Here is a 25,322-nt window from a genome sequence, read left to right as displayed (position 1 = left end):
ACAAAGATTAGACTGGACTATGGGACATAAAATGATACTCGTGAAGAGTGTGCTTCTTAGCTCAAGTAGATACATGAGACTAAATGGGCAGCTCCTGTCTAGAGGTGAAACGAGAAGCAGAGAGGGTCAGGAGCTGGCTGAATGGACACGGGAAATCCAGGATGGAAAGGAGGAGTGTGCTGTCACAGTATAGGGAGAGCAACAAGGGTCACATAACAATGTGTGTATAAACTGAATTGTAAACTTTCACTTAAAGCACAACACCAACAAAAGAACGCTGTGGGATGGTGCTGTATACGGAGGACACAGGGGCTGGGTCGGGGGAGGGGGCGCTTTTGCTTAGGGACTTCCTGAGACCTCAGGCTCCTTTCTCATAGACAGGGACATCAGGCAGAAATGGAAACAAAGAGGGATGCAGTGCCCTCTGAGCTGGTTGGAAGGTAACCCTTCACAGAGATGAGCATGACTCCGAGTTCTCTATCCTCCTAGGTCTACAAGGAGCTTCCAGAGGGTTTCATCATGTCCGGGAGTTAGAACAGGATAACCTAATGGTGACCTCTGAAAAGAAAACTAACCGAAAACCAAAGGCCTGGGAAAATAAATTAAAACCAGAGGCTCAGGAGGTCCGGAAAATGGTGTATATTTTACTCTAGGTTGTTTACAAAACGGAAAGCAAACCCCAAAGGACACTGAGGTCAAAGAGACTTCAGAAGCGGAAGGCGGAATGGCCCAGAAGGAGGGGTCTACCTACAGAAAATAGCGCCTGTGGCAATTAGTGTTAAATTGCTGAATGATTTCTCACAGTTGGCGATGGAAACTGCGGTGGTCAACAGAAACTGCTCCTTGGCGCCTTCCTCAAGAAGCACCCAGGGCACCTGCCTGCCACACCTTAGTCAGGCCTCTGCCAGCAGATAAAGCTTCTGCTGAGAAATGGATGTTGTTCCGACAAGACCCAGAAACTCAAATACCTGCAACCACAAACTGGGGGACGGCTGCAGTCCACGGTTGGAGGGGCAGCCAAGTAGGACTGAGGACGCCTCAACCCTGACCTTGAGGTTTGGCATTTCCACACAAACCTCACTGGGGCCATGTGGCTTCTTAGGCTAGTCCATTTCTTGCTGTCATCTTCTAGTTGCTGGGGAGCCCCAACCTCCATAACAAATGAGGAGGTTCAAGGTCAAGGGTGTGGATTTTGGAGTCACAGAAGACCTGGGCACAAGCCCCGCCCCACCCCGCCCATTTTTAGGCTAGGGCGTATCCCTTCAATGCTCTGCCCTTCAGCAACTTCACCTGTGGAAGACGGATAATAATTGTACCCACTGCATGGGATTGTGGGGACTCATGGGACAGTGTATGTAGCACAGCACACCCGAAAAGGCCCACCTTCATGAGGGGTGGTCTGTGGTACCAGATCCCCCAGCTGGCAGCCTGACACTAGCAAAGGCCTAAGACAAGGGGCCCTGGGCTGGTTACATTTCTAACAATCTCACTGCTCGGGGCACAGCTCCAGCCCTCTCCTGCACTCGCTGTTACTCCCCACACTTCAAGCTTTAAGGCAGGGGCTGCTGGAGACCAGCTGGACGAGGAGACTCCACCTGGGATGGTGTGCCCGTGAGTGCCCATAGCTGTCAGCCCTGGTCATGCTCACCTTGTCCACCCAGGGCATTCGGGCTGCTGACATCCCCGAGGCCACGCAAAACCCTTCCCCCCATCAGCCAGGATGGCCCTGGACTGTCTCTGCAGACAGCTCCCGGGGAGGGGCCAGAGGACCAGGACCCAGTGTCCCCATCAGTCATGTCTCCCCAAACCTGTGAGTCTAGACACTGGACACGTCATGTTCTTGAGCTCTTTTCCTGCCCAGCGTACGTTTTGCAAGGCCAAGCCCATCATTTACGTGCTGGTTGTGGTTAGACGGTTTTTTTCCCTTTCTTGGTTAAATGTTACCAGGGTGGGACAGCTCAGTCTTTCCAAGGGAGGGACAGAGTTATGAAAAACCTAAGAGCTGACATGTTTATCTTTCTTCAATGATTGCATAAGCCATGCTCCTGTGGAGGGCAGGAGAGTGCACACATGGGGAAAAGCGGAGGACAGAAAAGCAGAAATACTCTGAGAACACATTTGGCACCCTGGGGCTGCTCTTGGGCCTGGTTTCCTGAAGTCTTATTAGATAATAAGGTCTCCCTCAATACTCTAAGTCTGTTCTACCACTCTTGAGATTGCAAGCTGCTTAGTAAGTTCAAACCAACAGTAGAGTAAATCTTTTTACATCTAATTTCTGAAATCAGAATGCTTTCTACCACAAAAACATAAGCAAACATTTGTTTTAGAATCTACCTCTACAATATTTAGTAGAATTTAGTTCTCACTTTTGAAATTCACCCTAAGGGAATATAACTTTGGTAATGTAACAATGGGTATCAAAAAGCTTTTAAAAAGAGTCCCAAAGAGACATGACAACTAAATGCAATGTGATTCTAGACTGGATTCTGTACTGGAGGGGAAAAATGCTATAAAGGACAGTATTGAGTCAATGATTTTAAAGTATTACATCTGATTTAGGAAATAATATTGGAGTTATTATTCCCTCTCCTTGAGCATACAGAATGTGACCCAGCTGGGCTCTCAAGGACACATCAACTGGGCCCTGAGGTGTAAAGACAATAGCTAAGATAATCTTGGAAAATATCTTTTAGGGAAACTTTCACAAAAATCCTATCAAACAGAACACAAAAGACTTTCCACTCTTATCTTTTTGTATCAGCATTTAGTGAATAGGAATTTGTGGCACCAATGAAGACCCTCCTGACTTTCATTACTGAAACCCGTACCAATGATTGTTAAGAAAGATGATTCAAAATGTAAGATTACAATTTCTAGCCAATCAGTGAAAAAGTGACACTTTCAATGATTCTACCCATTTTGTGATGTTGATATATACCGATGGCTCTGTAACTGTTCTTGGACTCGGGCAGACATGGCTGTGGCGGTATGCTTGTCCGTTTTCCCATTCTCGCCTATTCTGTAATATTCTTTGGATTCGGGCGGACATTCTAGCTCTGGCAGCATGCTTGTCCGCTTTCCACTTTTGTCCTTTTGAATGTATGCCAAATAAAACTTTCTTTTTTACTTTACTAAACCTTGTGATGTTTTTCCCCTCCAACACATCACTGTTAAATTTCCTGAAGTTGATAACTGCATGGCAGTTATATAAGAGGATCTCCTTTTCCTTAAGAAATAAGTACTGAAGCATTCAGAGGTAAAGAAGCATGATGTATGAAACTTACCCTCAAAAAGTTCAGAAAAAAGCATATGTGTATTTATAGATACACACATAGAGGGAAATGATAAAGCAAACAGGACAAAAACTGAACAATAGGGTAAATCGAGGGAAGGGTGTACAGATATTCTGTGTACTCTTCTTATAATTTTTCTGTAGGCTTAAAATAATTTTCAAACAAAACATGTTTAAAAAGACTAATAAAAACAAACCAGAAGTCCTTTTGATTTAGTAATCTCACTTCTAGGAATTTAATCTAAGATCCATGTACATTGAAGTATGTTCACCAAGGTGCTACTAATGTTAGTAAACCATTGGGGAAAATTCTGAAAGGCCAAGCACCGGGGAATGGCTCCATGAATTGCTCGAAGGATGCAAAGAGGCCAGCCAGGGACGGGCATTTCAGGTAGAAGGGACAGCATGCACAGGAGCTATAGGGGAAGGAGCACAGCAAGGCTAGGGAGTGGTGGCCACAGGGTGCATGAGATAAAGGAGCCAGATCACACAGAGACCCAAATGTGAAGGGAAGGAACCAAAGGCTCTTTGGTGATCGATATGATTGAAAGGGGTCAAGACCCTCAGTTAGAGGTCACTGTGTTGGTCCAGGTGGGAGACGGTAGGGCCTTGGTCTTGGGCAGCGCCCCGTGCAGAGAGGCCCATGGAGACAGCTCCGTTTGAAAATAGAATTGACTGGGTGCGGGGAGTGAAGGTGAAGCAGAGTCCAGAGTGCCTCTCAGGGTTCTAGCTACAGCAGCTGGTTGGGTAGTCCAGGAACCCTGGGGAGGTGGGAGGTAAAGGAAGGAGGCATCAAGAGTAGCGTTTTAGCCTGGAGTGTCGGAAGGGCCAAGCAGGCAATCGAATATTTGGGTCTAGAGCTGTTCAGGAGAGCAGTCAGGGCTAGAGATACAAACTGGTTGAGGAGGAGGGTGGCTGTCTGACCTTTTCTGTTTTTTCCCTACTTGCCGAAGTGTCCACAGTGAATGTGTATCGATGTTGCCAGGTTTTTAAAAAATAATTACGTAGGCTATGAGGTTTTTTGGTTTTCTCTCCCAAGTAGGTAATGAGCCAACAGCCTCCTGGAGGGGGCCAACTCAGATGAAGGAGGATGAAGGGAGCCTTCTCTCCCAGCCCCATGCACCCCCATTGCCGTCAAGTTGATTCCGACTCATAGCGACCCTATAGGACAGAGTTGAACTGCCCCACAGGGTTTCCAAGGCTGTAATCTTTGCGGAAGCCGACTGCCACATCTTTTTCCCACAGAGTGGCTGGTAGGTTCAAATGACTGGCCTTTTGATTAGCAGCTGAGCGATTAACCACTGCACCACAAGGGCACCTCAGCTCCATGCACAGTACCTGCATTTTTGGTGGCTTGAGGCCCAGGAGGGCAGGAAATTTGGGATCAAGGAGGCTCCGCCCATTGGGCACGTCAGCAGGGGTGTGGGTGCAGCCCCCACTAAGCACATACCTCCCCCCATGGCCCCTAGCTACAGCCCCCTGGTCCGCCCACACCACCCTGGACACCAGCTCTGACCTGGGGGACTTTATCACTTTGTGGAGTAGCTCCTGAGGGATATTCCGAAGGTGGATCTGCTTCCCCACCAGAGGGACCAGGTTCATTTCTAGCCACTTCTCACAGGCCTTGGTGAGCTGTTCTTCCTTGTACTGAGAAAGCAAGAAAACCCAACCAGTAAAGGCATTTATGAACGCTCAGCACCCTCTGCTGGCCTGAGGGGGTACTACACGTGTGTGCTCCCAGAGTCTCAGGCTGCAGATGTGCTCAAACCTTTTCTTAAAATAACAAAAAGTAAATCAGCACACGGACTACAGCAGATAACACTGTCCTCGTGTTTACCGTGCTCAGGGCACCGGGCACGGCTGATGGACATCAATCCTCATGGCAGTCTGATGACGTTACTACTATCCCTATTTTACTGATGAAGAAACTGAGGCTCGGAGGTTCCTGGGACTTGCCTGCAGCCACTCGAGTGGTAAGTGGCAGAGGTGGACTGAAGCCCAGGTGGTCTGGCCACAGGGCTCGCATGCTGACATCTCTGGGGTAAAGCCAGTGGCTGGTCACGGACAGGGCCTGTGGGCATACCCCGTGTGGAGTTGGTGGTTCTTATGGGCACACACTCTAAAACAAGACAGATTAATGGGCAAGGGTCTTAATACACCTCCAGTGTCCTCAGGGCCCAGGGTCTGTCCTGGGCCAAAGAGGTGCTGAGAAATGTTGATCTGAGCAGAAAGAAGCCACCAAGAGCGACATTCTCCTTACTAGTGGACTAAAGATGAGGACATACAGCTGTCTTTGACAAAACAGGAGTTTAAGCCATCCTTGTTGTCGCTGGCTGCTATCGCGCCAGCCCCTGACTCATGGTGACCCCACGCGCATTGGAATGAAACGCCTCCCAGTGCTGTGCTATCCTCACAATAGATTGTGATTGGACTCTTGGGACCCATGGGATTTTTATTGGCTGATTTTTGGAAGTAGATTGCCACACCTTTCTTCCTAGTCTGTCTTAGTCTGGAAGCTGAAACCTATTCAGCATCATAGCAAAAAGCAAACCTCCACTGACAGGCGGGTGGTGGCTGTGCATGAAGTGCATTGGCTGGGAATTGAACCTGGGTCTCCCGCGTGGAAGGTAAGAGTTCTACCACTGAACCACCTACATGTGAGAATAAGAGCACCGTGACACACTGTGGGAACCAAGTTACAGTAAAGCATTTTGTTTTGCAGCGTGAATGGTTGTCACCCGGAGGTCGCTGGGGAGTCAGGAGGCCTGGGGTTCAGACCCAGCACTGCCACTCACGAGCGTGTGACCTTGGCAGATGCCTCCCTCCAAGGCCTCAGTTTCTCCTCTGCATAATGAGAGGGCTGGATCACGTCATTTATTCCCATCATAACACGGACACGCGGACCAGGACCCAGGTGGAGCAGTGTTTCACTAACCTCCGGTAAAAATGTCCTGGAGGGTTGTCTGCTCTTTTGGTGAGAAAGGCTGTGCTTTTTTCCTCTGAAGATTCAAGCCTTTCTGCTATTTTAGTATTAAAATATTCTTATAGAAATAAAATGAGTTTTTTTTTTTTTTTTTTTAATGTGTTCACTTGGCAAAATTAAATGGTGCCATGCCTAAGCTGATGCCTTCAGACTGATTTTTGGGGCTGGGCCTGGTGGGTGAAATGGCAGAGACTGGAGTGCTCTTGAAGCCCCCCTCCCCAGGTGCGAAGTGCCCACCTGTCCAGGTGGTGCTCACCTTGCAGCCGGCCACGTAGAAGTTCTTGATAGTGCTCGGCGTGAGCCCGTTCATCATTATGGCTACACACCTGCAGAGAGAACAGATGTTCCTGGAGGGCCCCTGGCTGCTTTCAAAGAAGCCAGCAGCCAGGAGGTCTTCAGTCAGCTCCAGACCTGGGGCAGAGCCCTTTCCCGTGGAAGGAGCCTCGCTTTAGAGATATGGACATTTGGCCAGAGGACAAGCCGAGCAAGGCCTGTTGCAAAGAACTCTGGGCTGAGGGAGGCAAGGCCTGAGCTCAAATCCTTCACAAGGAAACAGGGAAAACAGGGAGCCTGGAAGCCGGGGAGCAGTACCATGTTCAAAGCTAAAGCATCTAAAGGGGCCTTGTTGAGGTTTAATCCAGGTGCCATACGGTTACCCCGCTACCTGAGGCATCCTTTTCTTCTGCAGAGACCATTGCAGTGCTGCTAGGTGGGGTCCGACTCCTCTGTCTCTCAGGGCTCAAGTGGATTCAAAATATACCCTTCTTATTGTTCCGCCATGGGAAGGAACGAAGCACTGAGACATGCCGCAAGTGGACGAACCTTCCAAACATTACGCTGACTGAAAGAAGCCACATGGTGCATGATACAATTTACACGTAATGTCCAGAATAGACGGAGCCCTGGAGGTGCAGTGGTTGAGAGCTCAGTTGTTAACCAAAAGGTCGGCAGCTCAGATCCACCAGCCGCTCCTTGGAAACCCTATGGGGCAGTTCTGCTCTGGTCTATAGGGTCCCTATGAGTCAAAATCGACTCGACAACAACGGGTTTGTTTGTTGGTTGGTTCTGTCGTCCAGAATAGACAGGGGGCGGATTAGTGGTTGGCCAGGCCTGGGGCAAGGGGCGCGGAGAGTGACTGCTTAATAGACACGGGGTCTCCTCTGGGAAGATGGAGCTGTTCTAGAACTAGATAGAGGTTCTGACTCAGCCTGGAGGAACCCGAGTGACCAGCAGGGAAATGCTCCATGTGTGTATATGTGTCTATGTGTGTGTACATGACTGTGCACATATACACACATGTGACAACCATGACTGCAACATACTGACGCAGAGGTTGGCACGTGAGTGGAAGTAACATCACCTGGCAGAACCTGTGACATTCTTCACTCCCCCAAAGAGGGAGGCCTCAGGTGTGCGTGATTCAGACCTACGCAGCCTTCTGGGTGATTTTCCACTGGCTGGGAGCTCAGCTTAGACGGCGGTCTCGCCAACACTCAGATGCTACGATGATGTCGGAGGGGCCCGGGGGCATTTCAGCCCCACTCCACACACAGGCTGACACTCGGGCTGCCAAACCCCTGCCTGTGGCCACCACCAGCCTCTCAAATCCAGGCAAGACCCAGCCCAGCTGCATGCCAGGGCTCGCCCGGCCTCTAACCCAGAGGACCAACCCCCTACAGCTACCTGTGGAATCTGGGGTAGGTCCTAGGGGCCCCAGGCAGCCTGGTTTGCTCATCAGTGAAATGAGAGGTTTGGCCATGATCTGCAAAGTCCTCCTGCTCTGGCATTCAAAGCAAGGAATGGGGAGGAGGAAGAAAAAGAAAGAACCTGCCATCCTCCTCCTTCCCCAGAAAAGCCAGGGCCATGGCTCCCAAGTTAAGATGGGCCTTTGGATCCGGGACCAAGGGAGGGCAGCCTAGGCTCCAAGACAGAAGGTGGCTGGAGGCAGCCCTTCCAGCGCGTGGGTCGGAGGGGTCTTCCTGGACAGCACCGGGAAACAGTTGCTCTGAAATGACCTGAGGACAAAGCTGTGACTCTGGAAAGTACTGTAAGTCACAAGTATGCTGAGCTGACAATGGGGACACATACTATGGAAGGGTGTTGGGGACTGCAGGAAAATCCAGACCTTTGTCCTCCGTAACCTGCAGGTGAAGGTCAAATTCCTTAGTTGGCCCTAGCCTGCCCTGCTGACACCTCCAGCTCTTCTTTCTTACAGCGGCCTGAATCCCCTCCCCGGGTCTGACCAGGCTGAGCCTCTTGGGCTTCTCTGCCTCCTTCTGGCCGCCCCGCTGCCCAGGGTGCCTTTTCAAGACCGTGGTCCCCTGCTCATGTGCTCTCTGCAGACGTGTCCAGTACAAAGCAACCCCCTGCCTCTGAGCTCCTGCGCGCCTTGGTCACAGGGCAACTGTGTCCTTGACGAGGCTGTGAGATCCTCCAGGAGGGCCTGGCCCAAGACATCTCAGTGTCCCCAGGTGGAATGAGGCTCAAAGCATCTGTTGGGTGAAGCTGACTACGTGGACTCCACACAGTGGGTTGAAACCTGCAGGGTCCCCAGGAGAGACCCTGCACCTGCCCTCCACACTAATCAGCTTTGGTCTATAAGCATTTGCCTATTCTAGATATTTCATATAAGAGGGATCCTCCAATGAATGTCCTTTAGTGACTGACGTATTTCACTCAGCGCAATGTTTTCAAGGTTCACTGAAGTCATACAACGCATCAGAATTTCATTTCTCTTTATGGTTGAATAATATTCCGTTGTACGTAGGTACCACATTTTCTGTTTATCCATGCATCTTGGATAACGCGCGATTTTGACTTTGTTCTTTGTGTTTTTTCTCTCTTCCACAGGATCGACAATCACCGTGTATAACTTCTGTAGAGCTCAAAATATTATTTAAAAGAAAAAGCAAGGTTTTCTTGGAATGAGCAGGAAAACGAGCGCTGGCAGTGATGGGAAAAGTTGGGCTGGTTGTCTTCAAACGGCCGGTTTGTGTGCATGTGAACTAAATGGAAGAGAGAGATTTTTTTTAGCCAAAAATGAAAATCGGTGAAATTGATAAGCAAGCAAGCTTTGAGAGCTAGCAGGAAATCACTTTGCACTCTTGCAAAATCTCTCCTCATGGTAGAAATGCCATCATTTGCGTTTCATTCCATGAATCAAGAATCATTTGGTTAAAAGGAGCGTGCTGTTGGAGGGAGGCTGTTATGAGCTCATAACATGCTAGTGTGAATTAGTGTCTTAGTTCCTTTCCAGGCTCAAAGCCCTGCTCAGTGCAAAGAAACCCCAGGTGTCCCAGCTCAGGGAAGAGGGTCTAGGAAAGGGGCCGAGTCCCTGTCTTGATCTTGTCGGGGACTGGTCCTGGCCCTGACCCAGCGCACTCCCTACCTTTGAAATAGGGCGGTGAACTGGAGGATGTGTGCAGAAGCCAGCACTCCCAGCACGTCGTCCATGTTCATCTCCACCTCACTCATGTAGAGGTTTTTCAGGGCCGAAGCAAAAGCTGGGGAGGAGGCAGCATCAGAGAAGATGGTCAGGGGGGACCTCTGCACGCGGGAAGTGGCGCTGCCCCACATCCTTGGGAACTGCCTGCATACCTCTCTCTTACAGGTGTCCCTGCCGGCCACCTCAAGCATGTGGAAGCCAGGTGGGCAGAGATGTGTTTGGAGAAAATGAGCCCTCCTTGACCTGTGTGTAGATGCTCTGTGCTCTCAGCCTCCTGCTAGGAGTTGAGGATGAAGCTAAAGAGAACTAGGCTCCTGCAGAAAGGATGCTCGCATATGCCTTGGGGTCACCTCAGGGGTGAGACCATTTCAGAGGTTCTTTCCTAACCTGAAGGCTGCCTGGGTGGTGCAAACGGTTAGTAAGCGCTTGGCTGCTAACTGAAAGGTTGGAGGTTCCAGTCCACCCAGAGGAACCTTGGAAAAAAGGCTGGTGATCTACTTCCAAAATATCAGTCATTGAAAATCTCACAGAGCACAGTGCTACTCTGACACACATGAAGTTGTCATGAGTTGGAGGTGGCTCCACGGCAACAGATTTTTTCCTAACCTGGTGACCATAGCCCATGGGGGGATGTGACTACCTACTGCAAATATGTGTGACTTGTATGTAGGTAGGGGTATTTTTTTTCTTTGGAAATGAAACGTAGCTGACAGTAGATTTCCCTCAGAGTCTTGGGGCTTCAGAAAAGTTAGACCGGTTGCTGCCAAGTCAATTCCGACTCACAGTGACCCTATAGGACAGAGCAGAACTGCCCCATAGCGCTTCCAAGGAGTGGCTGGTGGAGTCGAACTGCTGACCTTTTGTTTAGCAGCCAAGCTCTTAACCACTGTACCACCAGAGCTCCCTTGGAAAGAACTGGGATAATTTGAACTAAACTGCCTTGGCTAGGGACCAGGATGGACTTGGCTCACTCCAAGTTCTCCACAATCCCAAATAATGCTGGAGTGTGGTTTGAATGTGCTCTGAAGACAGCTGGTTTACCCAGGGCTCAGCTGGATTATTTCCTGACCCAGTCCATGAGCCCGTGAGTTCACATGAGCTAGCGCCTGGTGCACTAACACAGAAGTCTGTTTCTGGGTGGCTGGGAAGGGATGGGGGAGAGTGAGCCCAGGGGCGTACCCTGGGGGAGACCTCTGCTGCCAGAAGCCAGTCAGTGGGCGTGGGGAAGGGCAGTACATTTTTGCTGGGTCTGTCCTGAGAAGCCTACCACTCCCTTCCCTCCTCTGCGTGTTTCATGCCTCTTTCCCAACGACAAGCACTCCTATGTAGTAGCATTCTGCCTTCTTTCATCTTTCCCAAGGTCTCCCAACTTTCTTTCCCCTTCTTTCTTTGTACTCTTCAAGAATTTTTAAGAAGGAAGCACTGAACACTGTGTGCCACTTGTTTGCTGTGTTTTTGTTTTGTTTTGTTTTAATCGGGGAGGACTGCTTGTTCAATGGCATTCCTAAAATATGAAGACAAGTATATGTTACCAACTCTGGTGACCAGTGGGTCGTTGATCTTCAAAGAAATGGTCATCTTCTTTATGGGGGATGGTTCTTTGCTCTTCCCAGGTGTTTGAGCTAGTAAAGAAAATTGGATAATGATGTATGTAGTCACCACAGTTGAGTTCTGCAAGATACAGTGTGAAGTGTCCACTACCCTTTGCACCTCATGTATCACACTACATTTCTTTGTTTTGTTTTAGTGGACAAATTTTTCCCAAATGTTTATTTATTATAATTTATTTTATTTTTGGTGTTGTTGAGAAGAAATAATTATTTATTTTGAAATGGTTTAATACTCACAAAAAATTGAAAAAAATAGTACAGAGGGTTCCTGTGTACCCTTTATCCAGCTTCCCCCAATGATAATATCATACATACTGTGAGCAGTTTGAGGGCAAAGAGTGGGCCTCATCCATTTCTGTATCCCTCCCTAGCACCTAGGTCAGGCCTGGCACAAGATAGAAGCACAGTGAACAGTGAATGCCTGTTGAAGGATGCATGTGGGACGGGGCTTCTACTCAGAGGCACTGGAAACTCTGCCCCACAGATCTCCAAACAGAGGACCACTGCCACTGAGGACTTCCGCCTGGAAGCAGTGGGAGCCTGATTCATGCCCAGCCTCCTTGATCTGTTCAGAGTTATTCTAAAATGTAAGTTACAGCATGCACTGCTAGCATGTCTCCAGAGGGGCCCCACAGTGTTGGCACACAAGTCCAAGACCCTCCAATGGCGCCAAGACCCTCATGGCCTCCACCCCCTCCCACTATTCTCCTACTCACTGAATCCTCGACACCTGCCTCTGCCCAGCTTGCTTCCCCTGGGGGGCTACAGGGCTCACCCCACCTTTGTCAGGGCCTCCTCACATGTTGCCTCTGAGAGAGGCCTTCCCTGGTGCCATCTTGAAGGTAATGGCCCACTCACCAACACTTTTTCTCTGCCACCAGCTTTATTTCTTTTCTCTATGACATCATTTACTATTTCTATTCCCTGTGGGCAGAACACTGGAGGATTTCCTCACCACCCTACCCCCAGGACCTAGCATAGGCTCTTGTACATATGAGCACTCAGTAAATAGCAGTTGAACTAATGGAATGATGGATTCTATCACCCAAATCCCAAGTCTAGTGAGTTCAAGATTCTGGGTAGTAAAAATGGCATGAGTCAGGAGTATGTCACACTTGGCAACTACAAAGACTGCAGGAAAAAAGATCAAAGATCTATTTTCTTCAGGCAAGCAATGCTGGTGAGACTTCTCCCACCATCCTCATGGCACCTGGCTTTGTTTAGGCTCTTATTCAACACACATTTTTTGAGCATCTCCTAAGTGCCCCACAACGTGTCTATCAATTTATCATAGTGCGATGGCTTGTGTGTTGCTGTGATACTGGAAGCTTTGCCATTGGTATTTCAAATACTATCAGGGTCACCCTTGGTGGACAGGTTTCAGTGGAGCTTCCAAATTAAGACAGACTAGGAAGAAAGACCTGGCAATCTACTTCGGAAAAAATTGGCCAGAGAAGACCTTATGAATAGCAGTGGAACATTGTCTGATATCGTGCCAGAAGATGAGCCCCTCAGGTATGGCAGTCACTACTGGGGAAGAGCTGCCTCCTCAAAGTAGAGTTGACCTTAATGATGTGGATGCAATCAAGCTTTCGGGACCTTCATTTGCTGATGTGGCATGACTCAAAATGAGAAGAAACACCTGCAAACATCCATTAATAATCTGAACATGGAATGCATGAAGTATGAATCTAGGAAAATTGGAAGTTGTCAAAAATGAAATGGAACGTATAAGCATCAATATCCTAGTCATGAGTGAGCTGAAACGGACAAGTATTGGCCATTTTGAATCAGACAATCATATGGTCACTATGCTAGGAATGACAATGAAGAGGAATGGTGCTGCATTAATTGTCAAAAAGAACATTTCAGGATCTATCCTGAAGTACAAAGCTGTCAGTGATAGGATAATATCAATATACCTAGAAGGAAGACAAGTTAATACCACTATTATTCAAATTTACACACCAACCACTAAGGCCAAAGATGAAGAAATTGAAGATTTTTACCAACTTCTGCAGTCTGAAATTGATCAAACATGCAATCAATATGCATTGACAGTTACTGGCGATTGGAATGTGAAAGTTGGAAACAAAGAAGTAACAATAGTTGAAAAATATGACCTTGGTGATAGAAACAACACCAGCGATCACATGATAGAATTTTGCCAGACCAACAACTTCTTCATTGCAAATACCTTTTTTTACCAACATAAATGGCAACTATACACGTGGACCTCACCAAATGGAATACACAGGAATCAAACTGACTACATCTGTGGAAAGAAACAGTAGAAAAGCTCAATATCATCACTCATAACAAGGCCAGGGGCTGACTGCAGAACAGACCATCAATTGCTCATATGCAAGTTCAAGCTGAAGCTGAAGAAAATTAGAACAAGTCCACAAGAGCCAAAGTACGACTTTGAGTATATCCCACCTGAATTTAGAGACTATCTGTAGAATAGAGTTGACACATTGAACATGAATGACCAAAGACCAGACAAGTTGTGGAATGACATCAAGAATATTATACATGAAGAAAGCAAGAGGTCATTAAAAAGACAGGAAAGAAAGAAAAGATCAAAATGGATGTCAGAGGAGACTCTGAAAGTTGCTCTTGAACATAGAGTAGCTAAGGTGAAAGGAGGAAATGATGAAGTAAAAGAGCTGAACAGATTTCAAAGGTTTCAATGAAAAGTGCAAAGACCTGGAGATAGAAAAACAAAAGGGAAGAACATGCTCAGCATTTCTCAAGCTGAAAGAACTGAAGGAAAAAAAATTCAAGCCTCGAGTTGCAATATTGAAGGATTCTACAGGGAAAATATTAAACGACGTAGGAAGCAACAAAAGAAGACGGAAGGAAAACACAGAGTCACTGTACCAAAAAGAATTGGTCGACGTTCACACATTTCAGGAGGTAACATGTGATCAAAAACTGATAGTACTGAAGGAAGAAGGCCAAGCTGCAGTGAAGCCATTGGTGAAAAACAAGACTCCAGGAATTGAATACCAATTGAGTTGTTTTAACAAACGGATGCAGCGCTGGAAGTGCTCACTCTTCTATGTCAAGAAATTGGTAAGACAGATACCTGGCCAACCGACTGGAAGAGATCTGTATTTGTACCCATTCTAAAGAAAGGTGACCCAAAGGATGCAGAAATTATCAAACAATATCATTAATATCACACACAAGTAAAATTTTGCTAAAGATCATTCAAAAGAGGTTGCAGCAATACATTGACAGGGAACTGCCAGAAATTTAAGCCAGATTCAGAAGAGGACATGGAGGGAGGGATATCATTGCTGATGTCAGATGGTCCATAGCCAAAAGCAGAGAATACCAGAAAGATGTTTACCTGTGTTTTGTTGACTATGCAAAGACATTTGACTGTGTGTATCATAACAAATAACAGATAACACTGTGAAGAATGGGAATTCCAGAACACATAATTGTGCTCATGAGGAACCTGAACTTAGACCAAGAGGCAGTCGTTCAAACAGAACAAGGAGATACTGCATGGTTTAAAGTCAGGAAAGGTGTGCGTCAGGATTGTACTCTTTCACCATACTTATTCAATCTGTATGCTAAGCAAATATTCCAAGAAGCTGGACTATATGAAGAACGGGGCATTAGGATTGGAGGAAGACTCATTAACAACTTGCGATATGCAGATGACACAACTTTGCTTGCTGAAAGTGAAGAGGACTTAAAGCACTTACTGATGAAGATCAAAGACCACAGTCTTCAGTATGGATTGCACCTCAACATAAAGAAAACAGAAGTCCTCACAACTGGACTGTCTTAGGTATCTAGTGCTGTTATAACAGAAATACCACAAGTGGATGGCTTTAACAAAGAGAAATTTATTCTCTCACAGTCTAGGAGGCTAGAAGTCTGAATTCAGGGTGCCCACTCCAGGGCTTTATCTCTCTGTTGGCTCTCAGGGAAGGTCCTTGTCATCAATCTTCCCTGGTCAAGGAGCTTCTCAGCGCAGGGACCCCAGGTCCAAAGGACATGCTATTCTCCTGGCTCTTGCTTCTTGGTAGTATGAGATCCCATGTCTCTCTGTTCACTTCTCTCTTTTATATCTCAAAAGAGATTGGCTAGGGCAGGGCCAAGATGGCGGAATAGTCAGACACTTGCTGTGGTTCCTCTTACAACAAAGACCCCCCAAAAAAGTGAATTGATTATATATGACAATCTAGGAGCCCAGAACATCAAAGACAAAGCTGAGGAGTCAGATTGAGTGGTAGGGGAAGGGAGAGAAAGTTCAGAAGCACTGAGGAAGTGCCAGACCTGACCTGGCCAGCACCCCGCAGGCTGGATCATTTGGTGCACACAGGTTGAAGCAAGCAGTAGCGCTTGGGATGTGTCTTCCACGCGAGAAGAAACCGAGCAGTAGAGAGTCTGCACATGCCTCTGGAGCTAGGGGGACGTGGCGCTGGATCTGAGAAAGTTAAGTGCAAGCGTCTAACCTGCTGCACAGGATCAAAATAACCCTTCCCTTCTCTGGGAAGTGCCTCTCTTCCCCTCAGCTGCTCCCTCCCCGCTCTACTCTGGTCCCTATCCAGCAGTGTTTGGTGGTTGCTGCACCTTCTAGGCTGGAGGTGGGACCCGTTGCATGCCTGAGCCACTCTCCTGGCTTTGGGGAGGGAACAAATAAACAAATGAACAAACAGGAAAAAAAGAAACCGTCAGCTCCTCTAAGCTGGGAACTCAGGGCGTGCACTGCCCCTTTGCCTAGGCAAAGGCATAGGGGGTTTGTGGACTTTGAATGCCTTTCACACCTACCTACATCTGTGTGGACCCATTCAACAGCCTAGGCCCTCTTCAGCATAGTACAACAGGGTATATACCTGAAGCCTATTTTCAACTGCAACAGCTAAAGGGGAGTGGCAGATTCGTGATATTTGACACCAACCTGCCCATGAAGCAGGGTTTTCACCTACCCACATCAGGGCTCTGAGGACTGGTGGCTCCATCCACTCCACCTAGCCACCCATGAGAGGGGTCCTCCAATTCCTTACAGCCAACAGCATTGGGTGCCCAAAGTCTAGCTGCAAAACCCACCCACCTACATACTGTAGGGGACAGGGATACACCTTTCACCTAGGCACTCAGGGGCAGCCATCAGCCCCTTACCTTGCTCAGCACATAACCCCCTACTGTAGCCAGATACCTGTGCCTGCTCCAATCACCCCTATGTAGCCCTGCCCATCTAGGACTGTAGGTGAGAGCCTACACCACACACTCGGTGACTGATGACCTGTACACCTGAGCTGGATCCACATAAGAAAAGTAAATGGACTCCTGGGCTCACATACCTAGTAGCAGCTCTAATCACCTGGTGACAGGATGTGAGAGCTTCAAAGACACCAATAACCAAAGTAGCTCATACGCCCAGCCTATTTGGGCATACCAAAACAAAATAAAACAAGAAGCTAGGATGCAGTAAGCAAACATACAATAAATAAATACAATAACTTATTGATGGCTCAGAGTCAACAGTCAATATCAAATCACATAAAGAGGCAGACCATGATGGCTCCAGCAAGCAACCAAAACAAAGAACCAGGAAATCTCCCTGACGAAGAGAGGGTCTTGGAATTACTGGAGGTAGAATTCAGAAGATTAATATACAGAGCTCTTCAAGAGATCCGGTAGATCAGGCAAAACTCAGATTATGCCAAGGAACACACAGACAAAGCAATAAAGGAATTTAGGGAAGCTATACAAAAGCAAAAATGACAAATTTAACAGGTGGCTAGAATCCATAGAGAAATAGCAAATAGAAATCTAAAAGATTTACAATAAAATTTCAGAATTAGACAACTCAACAGAAAGTCATAGGAGTGAAATTGAGGCAATGGAAGTCAGAATTAGTGAGACTGAAGATAAAGTACTTGACGTCAATTTATCTGAGGAAAAAATCAGACAAAAGAATTTTTAAAAATGAAGAAACTCTAAGAATTATGTGGGACTCTATCGAGAAGAATAACCTATGAGTGATTAGAGTACCAGAACAGGGGAATAACAGAAAATACAGAGAAAATTATTGAAGATTTGTTAGCAGAAAACTCTGATATCATGAAAGATGGGGAGAAATCTATCCAAGAAGCTCATCAAACCCCACACAGGGTAGATCCCAAAAGAAAGGCACCAAGACATATTATAGCCAAACTTGCCAAAACCCAAGATAAAGAGAGAATTTTAAGAGCAGCTAGGGATGAATGAAAAGTCATCTACAAAGGAGAGTCAATAAGGCTAAGCTCTGACCACTCAGCAGAAACCATGCAGGCAAGAAGGCAATGGGATGACATATATAAAGCCTTGAAGGAAAAATTTGCCAGCCAAGAATTATATATCCAGCAAAACTCTCTCTCAAATATGAAGGTGAAATTAGGGCATTTCCAGAGAAATAGAAGTTAAGAGAATTTGTAAAAACCAAACCAAAATCATAAGAAATACTAAAGGGAGTCCTTTGGCTAGAGAATCAATAATATCAGATAACAACCCAAGACTAGAACACAAGACAGAACAACCAGATATCAATCCAGATAGGGAAGTCACAAAAAATAAGTCAAAGCTAAAACACTAAAAATAGGGAAACAGAGACGTCAATATGTAAAAGATGACATTGAAAAAAAAAAGAGGGACTAAATAGTGTAGTCACAGAATTTTCATATGGAGAGGAAGTTAAGGCGATATCAAGAAATAAAAGATTGGTTTAAACTTAGAAAAATAGGGGTAAATATTAAGGTAACCACAAAGGAATCCTACACATCAAAATAAAAAAGAAGAAAAACAAAGATTCAGCAAATACAAAAATCAACAAAAATGAAAAAGATGAAAAGAAAATACATACAGAAAAATGACTCAGCACAGAAAATTAAATGGAACAAAGAAACTGTTAACATCACAAAAAAAAAATCAAAATGACAGCACTAAACTCCTACCTATTAATAATTACACTGAATGTAAATGGATTAAATGCACCAGTCAAGAGACAGAGAGTGGCAGAATGGATTGAAAAACATGATCCCTCTATATGCTGACTATAAGAGACACACCTTAGACTCAAAGTCACAAACTCAAAGTCGAAGGATGGAAAAAATATATCAAGCAAACAACAGTCAAAAAAGAGCAGGAGTGGTAATATTAATCTCTGACAAAACAGACTTTAAAGCAAAATCCACCACAAAGGATAAAGAAGGACACTATATAATGATTAAAGGGTCAATACCGGGAAGTCATACCATGATAAAAATTTACGCACCCAACAACAGGGCTCCAAAATACATAAAATAAACTCTAACTGCATTGAAAAGAGAAATAGACAGCTCCATAATAGTAGTAGGAGACTTCAACACATCACTTTCAGTGAAGGACAGAACACCCAGAAAGAAGCTCAATAACGACACGGAAGAGCTAAATGCCACAATCAACCAACCTGATCTCATCGACATATACAGGACACTCCACCCAACAGCAGCCAAGTATACTTTTTTCCCAACACACATGGAACATTCTCCAGAATAGACCAAATATTAGGCCACAAAGCAAGCCGTAACAGAATCCAAAAATTGAAATATTACAAAGCATCTTTTCTGACCATAAAGCCATAGAAGTAGAAATCAATAATAGGAAAAGCAAGGAAGAAAAATCAAATACATGGAAACTGAACAACAACTTACTGAAAAACTACTGGGTTATAGAATAAATCAAGGATGGAATAAAGAAATCCATAGAGAGAATGAAAACACATCCTACCAGAATCTTTGAGACACAGCAAAAGCAGAGCTCAGAGATCAATTTATAGCAATAAATGCACACATTCAAAAAGAAGAAAGGGCCATAATCAAAACATTAACCCTACAAATGGAACAGGTAGAAAGAGAGCAGCAAAAGAAGCCCTCGGGCATCAGAAGAAAGCAAATAATAAAAATTAGAGCAGAATTAAATGAAATAGAGAATAGAAAAACAATCGAAAGAGTCAATAAGACCAAAAGCCGGTTCTTTAAAAAGATCAACAAAATTGATAAACCATTGGCCAAACTGACAAAAGAAAAACAGGAGAAGAAGCAAATAACCTGAATAAGAAATGAGATGGGCGATATCACAACAGATGCAACTGAAATTAAAAGAATCATAACAGAATACTATGGAAAATTATACTCCAACAAATTTGAAAACCTAGAGGAAGTGGAAAAATTTCAAAAGAGATTGGCTGAAGACACAATCTAATCTAGTAGATTGAGTCCTGCCTCATTAACATCACTGCCACTAATCCTACCTCATCAACATCATAGAGAGAGAATTTATAACACACAGGAAAATCACATCAGATGACAAAATGGTAGACAATCACACAGTACTAGGAATCATGGCCTAGCCAAGTTGACAGCTATTTTGGGTGGACACAATTCAATCCATGACATGGACCAGTACACAACATCATGATGAATGGAGAAAAGATTGAAGGTGTCAAGTTTTCATTTTACTTCGATCCACAATCAATGCCCACGGAAACAGCAGTCAAGAAGTCAAACGACACATTGCATTGGGCAGATCTGCTGCAAAAGACCTCTTTAAAGTGTTGAAAAGCAAAGATGTCACTTTAAGCACTAAGGTGCACCTGACCCAAGCCATGGTGTTTGCAATTGCTTCATACACATGTGAGACCAGGACAGTGAATAAGGGAGACCAAAGAAGAATTGATGTCTTTGAATTATGGTGTTGGCGAAGACTATTGAAAATACCATGGACTGCTGGAAGAATGAACAAATCTGTCTTGGAAAAAGTACAGCCAGAATGCTCATTAGAAGCAAGGATGGCAAGACTTCATCTCACATACTTTGGACGTGTTTTCAGGAAGGACGAGTCCTAGAAAAAGAATATCATGCTTGGTAAAGTAGAAGGTAAGCGAAGAAAAGGAAGACCGTCAACGAGATGGATTGACACAGTGGCTGCAACAACGGGCTCAAGCATGACAACGGCAATGATTGTGAGGATGGCGCAGGACCAGGCAGTGTTTCACTCAGTTGTACACAGGGTCGCTATGAGTCGGAACTGAGTTGACAGCACCTGTCTTAGTCATTTAGTGCTGCTATAACAGAAATACCACAAGTGGATGGCTTTAACAAATAGAAACTTATTCTCTAACAGTTTAGGAGGCTAGAAGTCCAAATTCAGGGCACCAGCTCCAGGGGAAGGCTTTCTCTCTCTGTCGGCTCTGGAAGAAGGTCCTTGTTATCAATCTTCCCCTGGACTAGGAGCTTCTCCGCACGGGAACCCAGGGTCCAAAGGACATGCTCTTCTCCTGATGCTGCTTTCTTAGCGGTATGAGGTTCCCCTCTCTCTCTGCTCACTTCTCTCTTTAATATCTCAAAAGAGATTGGCTCAAGACACAATCCAATCGTGTAGATTGAGTCCAGCCTCATTAACATAACTGCCTCTCATTCTGCTTCATTAACATCATAGAGGTAGGATTTACAATACATAGGAAAATCACACCAGATAATAAAATGGTGGACAATCACACAGTACTGGGAATCATGGCCTAGCCAAACTGACACACAGATTTTTGGGGGACACAGTTCAATTCATGACAGCACCTGACTACACTAAATGCCAGGCCTGTTGTGGACTCTGGGCCACGCTCCTCTTGTGGGTTACTGCACGGCCTCCTGTTTACATACTCCAGTCAATCACTTACCCCCGTGAGAGGAGTAAATGCGGCAACCGTATGCGTGTCCAGCACATAGTACAGTTAGAGACGGTAGCTAGTACTATCACGTACCATGCTTTGATCTTGCCTTCTCACCATTTCTGGTTTATTATCTCTCTCCTCACCGCCACCTCCAGATGGTGGTTCCTAGCACAATGCCTGGCATAAACTAAGCACTCAACTGACATTTGTGGAAGGAAGGACTGAACGTTCCCTGCTGGTGGGAGTAAGCCCCTCGCTTTAAGTAAAGCCTCAAATTCAGATATTCAAATAGTAATTTGACCACGTGCTTCTGAGATTCTCTGAAACCAAGGCGGTTAGATTGTTTTGGTGAAAGGGTGCCTTTTCTTTCATGGCTGTCATCCTGGAGAACAAACATGCTCTGCTAAAGTGCAGCTGACCCTCAACTGTTTGTGGAACAGAAACAAGCAGCTGGGAGAGCCTCAGCAGCGGCATCCGGGTGGGCTGTGACTCTGCTGAGCCCCTCACACCAGTGCTGGGCCAGCAACATTCTCAAGCGCTGAATCCAGGCCAGTAAAACAGATGTTTCCAAGGGAAGGAAACAAACATTGTGAGATGCAGCCTGCTTTTAAAGGCACGCAAATGGACCATGACGGTGCCCGCTGAAAGTCTTGGTGACACAGTCCCAGTGCCTGATCTGGTTCGTGAGGCTTCAGGGAAACCCTGGAAAGTTGTCATGGTCTGGGCACTGGGGTGACAGTGAGGATACTGGGGTGACAGTCAGGGCACTGGGGTGACAGGGCACTGGGGTAACAGTCAGGACACTGGGATGACAGGGTACTGGGGTGACAGTGAGGACACTGGGGTGACAGTGAGGATACTGGGATAACAGTCAGGACACTGGGATGACAGGGCACTGGGGTGACAGGGCACTGGGGTGCAGGGAGGACACTGGGGTGACAATCAGGGCACTGAGGTGACAGTCAGAACTGGGGTGACAGTCGAGGGCACTGGGGTGACCATCAGGGGTACTGGGGTGACAGGATACTGAGGTGACAATCTAGGGCACTGGCGTTACAGTTGAGGGCTCTGGGGTGACAGTCAGGGCACTGAGGTTTCATCTCTGCACGTAACCTGGATCTCCCGGGCTGCTCCAGCCTCTAGCCGGGAGGTGTGGCTCAGAGGGGCTGTTTTAACAGGGTCAAATCTTTTCTTTTTGGCAAAAACTTTCTAGACATCTAAAGACCATAACACCAATGTGATAATTCCATTTCAATGTATTCACCGCCTGAGCCCATCCTTCACCTCCTAGTGAGTACTGCCACCCCGCACAGGGATGGTGGATGTCATGAAGACAACGGCGCAGATGCTCAGGAAGAGCAGAGATGACCGTGAGTGAGCCTGGAGGTTGTTAGGGTTCTGTGGGAATCCCCGCTCACCCTCAGTGTGGGAGGGCAGAGTCAGGGGCTGGTGGCCAGGCCCATTCCACAGTCAGTGGGGTTCTCTCTCCAGGCCCGGGAGGGGTAGCACCTGGGGACTCTGGCAGCCCGCCTGGCCCAGAATAACAAGGCTTTGCTGCCCCTTCCTGTAAGTGCCACCCTACTCTCCCTACCTGCTGGCTGACTCTGAGGGCCTTGATTTTTTTCCATGCAAATATTCTTTGGAATGAGGCTGATTTAAAGAAAGGACGATAAAATAGATGCACATGTGAAAACTCCTAACCAGCATAGTCTGGACCAAACAAACCACAGATGTCAGACTATGCCTTCCAGAAAGCTCTTGGAAGGCAACACGCCATGTTTCCCCATAGCAAAGAAGGAAGTAGAGTCTCTATGAATGAGTAGGTAAGTCTCTGATGAGGCAAGACGTGGGTTATCATGAGAATAATAATTAACACTAAGTGTCCACTATGTGCCAGGCTTTGTTCTAGAATTTGACATGTACGTATACCTCTCCTAATCTTCAAAGCGACACAGTAAGAACTATTATCCCCATTTTATAGCTGAGGAAACAGGTTAAGTCAGTTGCTGAGGTCACACAACTAAGCTCCACAGAGCGTGACCACCAAATCTTGCTCTTAACAATCAAAGTGACTATGATTCTCAGAACATAACAAAGTACCCAGCATGGGTCTCTCACACTAGAGGGCATTTGAGGCTTCAGGCTGGGTGCCAGTACGAAGATACCTCTCAGAAGCTTGTCCAGTTCCCTCAGGGGGTCCGTGGTGCTCCTCGACAGGGCCACAAGGTACAGCCTGGTCAGGGTCTTGGACTGGAAAAGCTGGGGCTGATGGAGTTCCCACTTGTAGCCCAGGCATTCGAGAATCACGTCTGAGGAGAGAAAATACTGCTGAGCAAACGATGCAGTAACGTCCCTACCCAGAGGTGGGTTCACTTCTCCCACGTCTTCATTCGGTCACCGCTGTGAAGCAGACATACTGAGCATGAGGTTTTGCTAGACCTTTCAGGAACAAGACGATGAGTAGGACAGTACTTACTGATTTCTACAGGGATTAGACAAACAGTCTTACCAGATGACATAGAAAGTGACAAACATCCAAAAGAGCTCTCAACCAACAGCTGTAGGATTTCAGAGGCACACAAGCTCCCCTCCAGTTTAGGGAGTTGGGAAAGCCTTCTCAGAGCAGGAGCACTGGCTGGGACCCTTGGGGTGGGGTGGGGGCTCATCTTGCCTTCCCTCTTAAGGGAAGTCTCAGCGTCGGCACTATTAGCACTTAGGGTCAGGTAATTTTTTGTTGTAGGGGTTGTCCTGTGCATCGCAGAATGCTTAGCATCCCTAACCTCAATCCACTTGGTGCCAGTAGCACCCCACACCCAGTGTGACAACCAAAAATGTCTCAGGCATTGTCAAATTATCCCCTAGGGAGCAGAATCGCCCTCCCTCCACCACTGAGAACTGCGGCACTGTAGTCGTTGGGTGCCATCGAGTCGATTCCGACTCATAGCGACCCTATAGGACACGGCAGAACTGCCCCACTGGGTTTCAAAGGCTGTCATCTTTACAGAAGCAGACTGCCACATCTTTCTCCTGAGGAACAACTGGTGGGTTCAAACCACCCACCAGTTAGCTCCCCTGCACTTCAACCACGGCACCACCAGCCTACTCCTTGTTGGGCCGTTAGTACCTAATTATGACCCATCTGAAAGCCTGCAGCAAAGTGCAGTACAGTGCAAGACATGGCGCCCATCACAAGAGAGGTGGGTACCTGCGAGCCTTGCTTTCCTTGGGGGAGTGGGATCATCACGGAGTCCACCTCAAGGGTATGAAATGAGATCGCACCGTGAAGAAGGCTCTTTGCAAATTGTAAAGGACTTCATGAGTGGGAGTCTAACCTGTGGTTGGCACAGGTGATTATAGAAGGAAGAGGCTTTGATGGGTGGCCAGATGAGGGATCCAGGATGCCAGGCCAGATGAGGCACGAGAGTGCTGTGTATGCTCCTGTGTTAGTACAGAGCTGGGGAAAGGGACAATGCACCCGGAGATCCCCCAAAACCCGAAACCTCAGTGCCAGACAAGACCTTAGAGGTTACAAGCCCCATCTACTTATTTCTCAGCTTGGCCCTTATTTGACTGTGTGACCTTGGGCACCTCCTCCCTCTTCCTCTTACTATTACTGTTATTCACCATCTCTATGATATTGTTAGGAACCTTGGTGGTGTGCTCAAACGGTTAAGTGCTTGGCTGCTAAACAAGAGGTCAGTGGTTCGAACCCACCCAGTGGCTCAGCGAGAGAAAAGACCTGGCAGCCATAGGAAACCCTATGGGACAGTTCTACTGTGTCACGTGGGGTTGCTATGAGTCCACTTGACTTGACATCAGCTAACAACATGATATTGTGCTGAGGATTGGAACCTGGGTTTGTATCTCAAACCTTGGACAGCCCTGGGACTTCTTAGGTGGTCTGGTTGTGGTGGGATAGAAAGAACTCCACCCATTAGGGTGATTATGGGCAGAAGTAGAATTGTGGATAAAGCATGGTCCCTAACTGGACATCCATTTCTGCTTTCAAACCGGCAAATATGGTGCAGACATCACTAATCAATCCCAGTACTCTCTCTTACAAGCCAGGAGATGGCCTCAGAACACTTCTCAGGGCTACCAGGCCAATCTGAGTTGACAGGAGAGAAGAAATCTATTAGTCTCCCCTTGGAACGGAGACTGACTCTGATCTCAGGTAGCCACACTGGGGCTGGAGTTTATCCTAGAAATGTTTCTTAAAGGCGTTCACCTGTCTAGGATCCTCAGGAGGCTCAAAGAACCTTTCCTAGCTGGAGGGCCTA

At 46.7% G+C, this 25,322-nt stretch overlaps 1 protein-coding gene across 1 annotated transcript in view; it reads right to left on the bottom strand.

The window, feature by feature from the left end:
* Window positions 1–25,322, bottom strand: part of BTBD16 (BTB domain containing 16) — a 66,389-nt gene that overhangs the window by 29,371 nt on the left and 11,696 nt on the right. The window contains exons 4-8 of the mRNA XM_004374913.2: window positions 23,208–23,351; window positions 11,253–11,342; window positions 9,664–9,778; window positions 6,532–6,601; window positions 4,809–4,939 (exon numbers count right to left, since the gene is read on the bottom strand). Of these exons, the coding sequence (XP_004374970.1) occupies window positions 4,809–4,939; window positions 6,532–6,601; window positions 9,664–9,778; window positions 11,253–11,342; window positions 23,208–23,351 (550 nt within the window). The remainder of the gene's footprint in view (window positions 1–4,808; window positions 4,940–6,531; window positions 6,602–9,663; window positions 9,779–11,252; window positions 11,343–23,207; window positions 23,352–25,322) is intronic.

This window comes from Trichechus manatus, unplaced genomic scaffold (assembly GCF_000243295.1).
Source record: "Trichechus manatus latirostris isolate Lorelei unplaced genomic scaffold, TriManLat1.0 scaffold00031, whole genome shotgun sequence".
Taxonomy (NCBI): Eukaryota; Metazoa; Chordata; class Mammalia; order Sirenia; family Trichechidae; genus Trichechus; species Trichechus manatus.
This window is presented reverse-complemented; position numbering and strand designations above follow the sequence as displayed.